Source organism: Fundulus heteroclitus, chromosome 21 (assembly GCF_011125445.2).
Source record: "Fundulus heteroclitus isolate FHET01 chromosome 21, MU-UCD_Fhet_4.1, whole genome shotgun sequence".
NCBI classification, from domain to species: Eukaryota; Metazoa; Chordata; class Actinopteri; order Cyprinodontiformes; family Fundulidae; genus Fundulus; species Fundulus heteroclitus.
In genome coordinates, this window is record NC_046381.1 from 15,242,667 (window position 1) to 15,252,702 (window position 10,036).

At 37.9% G+C, this 10,036-nt stretch overlaps 1 protein-coding gene across 1 annotated transcript; it reads right to left on the bottom strand.

Annotated features, from left to right (window-relative positions):
* Nucleotides 1-3,929: 3,929 nt before the first annotated feature.
* Nucleotides 3,930-7,925, bottom strand: rpl21 (ribosomal protein L21). Its single transcript, XM_012857435.3, has 6 exons — nucleotides 7,820-7,925; nucleotides 7,139-7,217; nucleotides 6,537-6,598; nucleotides 4,589-4,701; nucleotides 4,146-4,296; nucleotides 3,930-4,054 (listed from the first exon to the last, which is right to left on the bottom strand). Exons 2-6 carry the CDS (start codon nucleotides 7,203-7,205, stop codon nucleotides 3,965-3,967), a joined length of 483 nt encoding a protein of 160 aa, XP_012712889.1. The 5' UTR covers nucleotides 7,206-7,217; nucleotides 7,820-7,925; the 3' UTR covers nucleotides 3,930-3,964.
* Nucleotides 7,926-10,036: the final 2,111 nt, after the last annotated feature.

Consider the following 10,036-nt stretch of genomic DNA (forward strand, 5'->3'; position numbering starts at 1 on the left):
GAAATATCAATTATTTTTATAATAAAAATTCTTTAAAAATAGAAAAGGGCTTAAAATGGGATAAAAATGAGTGTGCCCCATCAAGTTAATGTAGTAGAACAATTTGACATAGATTTGGAGTCAGTGGGTCACATGACCTGGAAGCTATTGAAGAAATATTAATTATTTTTATAATAAAAATTCTTTAAAAATAGAAAAAGGCTTAAAATGGGATAAAAATTACTGTGCCCCATCAAGGTAAGGTAGTAGAACAATTTGACACAGATTTTGAGTAAGTGGGTCACATGACCTGGAAGCTATTGAAGAAATATCAATTATTTTTATGATAAAAATTCTTTAAAAATAGAAAAAGGCTTAAATTTGGACAAAAATGACTGTGCCCCAAGAGGCTAAAGTAGTAGAACAATCTGACATAATTTTGAAGTCAGTGGGTCACATGACCTGGAAGCTATTGAAGAAATATCACATTTTTCTATAATAAAAATTCTTTAAAAATAAAGAAAGTCTTAAAATGGGATAAAAATGACTGTGCCCCATCAAGCTAATGTAGTAGAACAATTTGACATAGATTTGGAGTCAGTGGGTCACATGACCCGGAAGCTATTGAAGAAATATCAATTATTTTTATAATAAAAATTCTTTAAAAATAGAAAAAGGCTTAAAATTGGATAAAAATTAGTGTGCCCCATCAAGCTAATGTAGTAGAACAATCTGACATAATTTTGAAGTCAGTGGGTCACATGACCTGGAAGCTATTGAAGAAATATCACATTTTTCTATAATAAAAATTCTTTAAAAATAAAGAAAGTCTTAAAATGGGATAAAAATGACTGTGCCCCATCAAGCTAATGTAGTAGAACAATTTGACATAGATTTGGAGTCAGTGGGTCACATGACCTGGAAGCTATTGAAGAAATATCACATTTTTCTATAATAAAAATTCTTTAAAAATAAAGAAAGTCTTAAAATGGGATAACTATTTGTGTGCCTTACAGATGTTATTTATTGGCATCATTTCCTATTAGTTTTGTCTTAGCTGATCACTACATAAGGAATTTATTGATTTTTATTTCTCAAGAGTGCTTGGTTCAAAACTTTTTTGACGGTCCCTAACTGCACCACCGCATGTGCAAGAAGGGAGCAGCTGAGAGACGCTGGCCGAAAACGGAGTCCTTCAACCGGATCAACCGTGAGCTAGATCCCGCTGACTCCGCGGAGCTTGAATGTCCAATGTCCAATATCAAACTAACTTCACCGCGGTCCAGTTTCGTAGGGGTGTGTTGAGTGGGTGTGCACTCAATAGGCTTGAGTGCAGAAATGCAAACGCCTCAGACTTGTAAACTCAACTCCAAATAACAAATAATCCACTCCAACTCTGTCGCAACAAAAGAGAAACCTTTAAATGTTAAAAACTCTATCTGCTTCTGTTTTTTTATGTATGAAAGGAGAGACGGGCTGCCTTAAGATGCAGGCTACACACAGGTGTAAAATTACTTTAAAATAACACTCAAGTAAAAAGTAGTCGTGGAAAACATTTAATTAAGGAAGAATAAAAGGAAAAAAATCTAAATACTGTTTGGTAAAAGCTGTAATCCAGTGATTACTATTTTTTTTCTGTTTAGTTATTTTTTTTGACACATGGGCCTGAGTCATAAAGTCAAAAGTATCCTCAGGCTAAAAAAAAAAATGTTCCACTAAAATCAAGAATACATTTTTGCGATTTTTTTCTTTATTACCTTCTCAACAATGAACTAAGCATGCAATATTTTAATTAACCAACTAGTGAGATTTCTTGTAGAAAATGGATCTGTAGTACCAAGACCTTGGGAGGTGGGGTGTGTTAATGTTTGCATACAGTTTGCAAGGTTTTTGGGATATGAGTGAAAACATACCAGAAAAAATAAAATATAGAACGATCAGAGTAATGAAACAGGATTTGAGATAATATTCCACTGAAAACTCTTTAGCCAAGTGTAATAAATTAATTAAACGCAGATTTGGGTGCATCAAAGTCTGCTTCAGTGTAAAAGTTCCAATTTGCTATGAAAATAGAAAGTAAAACAATGATTATTAAAAGAATACTATGTTACAACTCAAAAAAATTCAACTGTAAGATTATAATTTGCCCTAATTAAAAGTTTAAAAGCCTCCATCTGCATCAGCCACCTGCGCTAGCCAGATTATAGGATTCTGCTGTCAGGGGCCCAGGGCCACACTTTGGACACTCATGCTGTAATCAGAAGAGCAACATTAAAATTATCAGCCATTTCTGGTGGGGTTTTTTTTTACCCTTAATATAAAACATTAATAGAACAAAGAGTCAGCAACTCCAAAAACCAGCAGTCTCAAGAGAGCATTTGTTGTTCTGGGCAAAAAAACAAAACAGTAATAATTAAATATTGATGGATACCATTTAACTGTTGAGTGAAAATACTGCAAGGCTGTTATTAGGATATAATCTGTTGTGTAGTCAGAATCCAGAAAGTGGTTTAGAAAAGCAAACAATTAAGGAACTTAACAGAAGACAAATGTATCATTTTGTCACTAAACTTGTTTAGCATTAAATGTGATGTTTTCCTGCTGTATACATATTCAGATCTCAATATGAAAGCTGGTAGATATTTGAGAAATGTTTGCACTTTCTTGTTCTACTGCCCCAAAACTAGATTTGACACAGAAGATGCCAAAGCAAGACAACTTCTGAAGAATAGCGAATTATTTCTGTTTTAGAAACTAAAATGAGACAAAAAAAACCTCATGTTTTCCTATATTTATTTGGAACCTGGAAAATACTTGCCCAAGCAGACTAAACACCACTCACAACAAAGCCAAAGAAAAACAAAAAACACTTAATTCGTACAAAACCAACTTTTATTGGGCTCTTTTCCTTCTTGTAAAATGCACAAATACTATGGAACAATATGTATTTTAGCAGCAATTCAATCAAGGACTACAGGAGTGGAATGAAATGTGCTTTGGCTCCTTCAAGCTGGCCTACCAGCTGTTTTTTACCAGGTCCACTCACCTGGCTTTGGTTCCGGGCTTTGACTAGGCCAAGAGACCCCGGCCCTTTTAAAACGGAGAGCCATTTAATCAGAGTTCGGCTCAACCTCATGTAAAATAAACATGTTTTTCCAGGCAGTTTTAGTCATTTTAAAAACAGAAATGCAAGTGATTGAAAAGGAAACGCAGTAAAATAAATCTAGCTGCAGCTCACTGGTGGATTGTGCCATTTTTAGAAAAATTGTTGGCAGCACAGAGGTTCCTTTGGGACAACCTGGTCCCTGCAGGCATCATGTTGGTGACATGTGGGACATTTTCATAATACTGATGTTTAATTACCTTCATACCACTGTGCTTGACTGGTCTGACCTAAACCCCCAAGAAAATCTATAAATGGTCATCTTGGGTACAGGAGACATGGTAGAGGAGTTTAGCCGCCAATAAAAAGGCCTGAACTTCCTGAACACCTAACCATTTGTTATACTCAGGTGGAATAACCCAGGTCTGAACTACATGCCATCTAAATGGTTTTAATCATCAGATTCATATTTTTAATATTAAAAACAAGCAGTGGGAATTGTGCTAATTGTTACCTCCTCCACGTTTCAGGAGGTTCTGCAGACAACTCAAAAGGTCCTGCGCTCTCTAAGCCCAACCCAGACATCGGTGCCGCTCTGACCAATCAGAAAGCAGCAACACAACCTCCAGGCTGGCTGAAAACATTAATCCTGCCCGTTTCGCCCTGGGCTGAAAGCCAAGGCAGCATGAAAAAGCTCGCGCTGTGAGCCCATCACTCTCAGATCGCCGGTGAAATGAGGTGCTTTTGATTTCATCTTAGAAAATCAAAGGAGGAGGATCATCACGGAGTGAGGGCTCACCCTTCCACGTTTACTAAAAGAGCGAAAAAGACGAGCCGGAGTCAGACGGTGTGTGTACAAACATCTTTATTAATCGGAGCACTTTACGCCATGAACTCGTAGGGGATGGGCTCCAGCAGCTGGGGCTCGTTCTTCTTGGTGCTGACAAAGTGAGCCTCGCGGGGCGGGGCGGGCTGAGGAGGCGACACAGAAACCAGTTAAAAAGGACCAAAGCGTGACATCTGTGCGGCAGCGTCGACATGTCGGGTATAGATCTGCTCATACCTGGCGTTTCAGCTCCACCCAGGTTCCTTTCTGCTTGGCCTCCAGCTTTTTGCGCTCGTTCTCCTTGACGCGCTGCAGGAAGCTGTCCCTGCTCTTCGAATGCTTCACGTGCTCGATGCGCACGTTGATCCGTTTGGCCAGGATCTTGCCTCTGAGAAGGAAAGTGGGCAGAAAAGCATGAGGTAGTGAGACAGTGGCTGAATCCTAACACCCTGTGAAGCTGCTCTCCTGTAATGTTTCCTCAAAACAACCCAAAAGCCCAAACATTGGGTTTGGACTGGGGCGCGTGAGGATGAGCTAATGTCCCCCACGTGAATGACCACCGAGGACAGAGAGGCTCCGGGTGGCAAAGTGAAGATGGGGATTTTACAGAGTGTGTGAAAAACTATAATTTGATTCCTCAGAGCAGTCAAAATGTCACAGAACGGCTGGTTTCTACTCACTTGACCTGCTTGTTGACAATGATGCCGACAGCATGCTGCGTCACGTTGTAGACGCGTCCTGTTTTGCCGTGGTAGCATTTATGAGGCATCCCCTTCTGGATGGTACCTGTGCCCTGGAAGACATGGAGCCAGACAACAACCGTCACGACCGGATATTTGCTGCAGACCAGGCCTGTCAAAGTCATTCCTATATCGGCATCATGAAGTCATTTAAAGGGCCGGTTGCACCTATATAGACAATTTCATTCCAGTTCACATAAAAATGTAAAAACCTTCACAGTAACAAAAGTAGCACCCTTAGGCCCATTGAACGGTTTATCTGGCAAAAAAAATTGGTATTGGGGTGAGTGAAACTTTCTGCATAATTTTTTTTCTTTCACAATTCTGGGTTGTTTTAATATGTTGTGAGAAAACGGGCATTTAGTGGCAGGATGCTGTTACTACATTCTCTACAGGATGCACCATTTTACCCACTTTATACAATTTAAAAAAGGATAACTGCCTCTACTTTATAGCATGATAAGCTTTTTTTGGCGCTTGAGGGCCGGAGGTATTGCATTGACGGGCCAGATTCGGCCCGCGGACCTTCAGTTTGACTCGTGCTGTAGATCAACAGCATGGAAAGGATCAGCTCCCGTTCTTAGTGAGGTACAAACATTACTTTATTACTAAACCGGTAACATTTTCCATTTTAAAAAACTAATACTTTTGAGACTTAAATGGAGATTTTTATTTATTTTTTTATCTCTGGGCAAAGCGCTACTTCTCTGCTTTTTGGAGCTACTTGGATCAATTATATTTTAGGACCACCTGGAGCACCATATTTTATGTCAAATATCCATTTTCACAAATATCCAGAGTTTTCAAAACACAAATGGATCGAGGATTGGTCAAACTGAATTAGTGATAAATGGACTGAGGACGGACATACCCAATGGGTCAGGGTCGACACAGACACAATCTATTTTTCTGTCCCCATACGTCTCCAGACCCGATTCCAAACTTTTCCCAAGTGGCTACAGCTACGGAAGTAATGGTGAATGTAATTGTTTCTAAAAGTGTTCAATAAAGTTGTTTTAAAAAAAAAAAAAAAAAAAAAAAAACATTGAAAAGAAAAACACGGATACCAGCTGGCATCTCATTTTTTAGAAAGTAATTGAGCAACGAGCCGAGACGAAGTAAGACCAGAAAAAAAGCAGCAGAGCTAATAAGAACGGTCTTTTATGCAGCGCTAACTGTTGCTACTGTGTGGCTGTGTAGCGAGAGACAGGACAGTGACGTGAAAGACGGATAAAATGCCACATAACCATTCAGAAAGTGGACACTAAAAAAAAAAAAAAAAAATCTGACATATCCGAATTAGTACCACATATGGAAGAAGCACAAATAGGAAAAATCGGAATTGGGTTGTTCACACTGCTGTGAATAAGACAAATGAGTTGCATTTCCCTGCTGTGTAAACATAGCCTTAGAAAACCTGTACGCTAAATACACACTTTAAAGAACCACCGTTTCTCTTTTGCATCTTAATGTAAAAAAAACTTTAATTTAATTTCTGTGGTCCACAGACCCAAACTAAAATTGTTATAAGTTTTCTGGTGTCCAGAGATGCAGCAAAATTTCCCTTTCAATGTTGCAGATGTCAATTAGTAACCAAAAGACCCCAAAATGCCTAAGAAAGAAATCTAAAAGGGTAAAGTTTTTAAAAACAGTAAAATCACAATTTTTACCAAAATCAAAGTTGCTATTTGTAAAGTTATGGTACAACATATTTTTCCTCACACAGACTTAACATTAAAAGTCAAGGGACACCTATCTGATCACGGCCTTTCACGTTGGGGTCAAAGTCCACTGCAGAACTAAAGGTTTCTGTATTAAATATAAAACTGCAGCATCGATGGGTCTAAACAGAACCTAGGTCTAAATGGTTAAATTTGTGATTTCCCACCTTGATGTCTACGATGTCTCCTTTCCTGTAGATGCGCATGTATGTGGACAGAGGGATTGGGCCTAAGGAGTAAAGGGGACAAAAGTTCACGTTAAATGATGCAAATCCAGTTTTTAAATAATTATGATTATTGTACTTTGTAGTCAGAAGATTAAAAAACATTTACTCAAATCGAGCCAGTAACATTTCCTTCTATTCAACAGCATACAGGTCTAATAATCCTGGTCAACCAGTGTTTTGCACTTTTCAGATACCTAAAATATTTGCAACTTTGCACTAATTTATTCCCTCCTTATATTATTTTAATACATGGAGGCTACACACAGTTTGAGTAAATTGACTATGGGTGCTTAAAAATAATAGAAACAAAATGTCTGAGCAAATTACTTGACCAATTAAAAGGGGGAAAAAAAAGAAAACAAGCGAAACATTAAATATCACAGAGGATCCCTAAACATTTTTCTCAAGGTTTCACCAGTCTACCCATTCCCAGCTCATAAAGCACCATGACCAGATGTGACACGGCCCAGGGATCCGCTTTTAGTCCACTATTAGTAATTTCCCTCTGGGATTATTAAAGTATGTCTGATTCTGATACTCACCATGTTTGCGGAAGGGCCTGCTGAACATGTACCTGGTCCCCCTCCTCTTGCCTCTGGTGTTCGTCATGATGCCTGATAACTGAGGGGGGGAAACAGAAATGCTTTACTAACCCACAGCATACACAGCCTGTCTGAATCTACGTCACCAAAAGCTAAAATTCTGGTATCCAGCCTTCACAGCAACAGAGTTATCCCCCACAAAAGAAAAAAAAATAAATGCAATGTCTAATTTAGTGCAACTCACGAAAACTTTTCAGATTTCCTATACAATTATAAGTTTTTAGAGAAGGGCACATTTGGCCAAAGCTGCGGACACGCCGGTGCTGACAATAAACACGTGACACATACGAGCTAACAGCGATCAGCACCTCGGTTCACACCTGTGACCGTGTTTAACGAGAACCTTGATGCTACAACAGCGTTTCGTTCAGATTTAGTCTATTTTAGAGGATATGGACGTTGCTACTCGGGTGTTTCTGAGCCAGACAGGGCCGCATGGAGAGCCACGCTGCTCCTCATGCTCACAGTTAGCGAACAAAACCACGTAAGGTGATCATTTCCCACCCGTGAACGCTTCGGTGGGAGATAAATGTACGCTTCCGGTGAGCGTGTTGGTGTTACTAGACATAAATCAGCTGGTAATTAAGAAGAAAACAAGGATTTTAACGGAGAACATCTTACCCCGGGTCTCTACAAGATGGCGGGTACGGCGGAAAGAGAGATTAAAGGCCCCCTAGCTCCGCCTTGTGAAGCAGGATTTAGGCAGACTGTTAGATTGCCTGAACGAAAACAAAGAAACTCGATTTTTATTATTTTTGTCCCTTTTTAAAAGTATATGACGTTTCAATAAAAAGCAGAGACTATGACAGATGGAATGGTAAAAAAAAAAGTTTTCCCCACGCTGAGATGTATAAATAAGCAAAATGTTACAAAAATAAGTAAGATGACGACATTTTATTGATGAGAGGATTGTAGGAATCGTTTTTGATGAGTGTTTTCTCATTTTGTGGAGGCAGAGATCTTTAAAGATCTTTAGCGCCTTTCTGCTAAAGTTGCCAGCTGTCCCTTGAATAAAGGAACAGACCCATATATAGAAACAAAAATCTGTGTCTCATTAAATTAAGGTTTGAGTCAAATGTTTACAATACCTATTCATACTAAGATGAAAGGTAAATAAAAACAGATTAATCATGTCAGTAGGGTGCGAGACAATGGCTGGCCAAAAAGTGTCCCATTATTTATTTTTCAAAGAGTTAGCAACCCTAGTTTGTGCAGACGCTGAACTCTTTAAATTTAGACATTTTGTTCTCATATCCTTCTCTCTTGTTATAAATTTTAAATGCAGCACATGGCTCATAAAGATGTAGCAGAAATAACTACAAAAGTGATTTGGGGGGGGATTTAAACCAATTTATCTCAATATTGAAGTAGTTTGAGTGTTTTATTGTATCTATGATGCTACAGAAACACCAGCAGACCTGCTAATGTCCTGTTTGTTGCTCAACTGCCCTCTTCTTTCTTCAGTGACAAATGCTAAGAAAAAAAGCCATTTAAAGTAAGTGTGACAACTGGAGTGTGTGCTACAAACGAAATGTATATTTCCCCCCCCCGTAATATTACTGGCCTTATATGGAGGGACAATATTTTGTTTTCTACAAATGGCTCACAACACAATAAAAAATGTGGTATGGCAAGGCAAGTTTATTTATATAGCACTTTTCAATAACAAGATGTTTCAAAGCACTGTACATGAACAGAAAGAAATTACAGAGGGAAATTTTACATAGGAAAAGAAAAACATTACATTAACAAATAAATTAGCTAAGCAAATTCTTGACCAGACGTCTTTAGTTTCACTGTAACAAGCTTTATTGCTTGTATTCATACATTAATAAATGTACAGAAAGCATAAAATCACTACTTAATTGTTTCTATTCATAATAAGAAATAAATTAAGTAAATACTCAGGGGTTTTATGATCTAAAGTAGCTTTGTCCAACTTTTCTAAGAGCTACAACTAAAATAACTTCTTTTGTTTCATTAAAATAAGAACAAACTAAGAAAATTCTTGACTAGACTTCTTTAGTTTCACTTGAACAAGCTTCATCACTAACATTCAAAACTTAATTGTTTCTATTCATCCATTAACAACACACAGAAAGCATAAATCCCAGTACTTTATTGTTTCTATTTATAATACGAAATAAACTATGTAGGTAAAATAATTTCATATTTAAACATATACCTAATGTAAATGACAATATATGTATTTAGATTGTAAATGATAAGTTCATTACACACAATGACATATTTCATGGGTTAATTTCTGAGAGTTGTTGCTCTTCAGAGGAGGGGTCAGAGTAGACTTGACCTGCTGAGGAGACTGACATCTTTTGGAGTGCATGGAGTGCCATCTTTGACTCTGTGGTGACGTCAGCCATGGTCTGTGGTGTGGTTTGTTGGAGCAGTAACTTTTTATACAGCTGAGAGAAGGCGATTAGACAAGCTCATCGGGAAGTCCAGCTCTGTCCCAGGATGCCTCCTCAGCTAGGTGCACAAAGGAATGTTATTGCTGAGCTTTCCTCTTAGCAGCTGTTAGACATTATAAACCATCACTGCTCCCAACAACCTCAATAAGTGTTAACATTTCTGCTGTAGGGGCGGGCAATAAATCTATTTAATTGGTTAATTCAAATTTGCAATTGATTAAGGTTTAATTTTTGGAAAATCTGGATTTTATTTTGCCAGTGCACTCACTGGGCTTCCATGAAGAGAATAGCAGCAATGCTGAATATAAATTTAGTCAAAATATTGTATAGAGAAATTATTTTTTTTACTATGGTACGAGGTATTTAATTTATTCATATACTTTTTTAAAAAGTTAGTTTGGTGTTACAA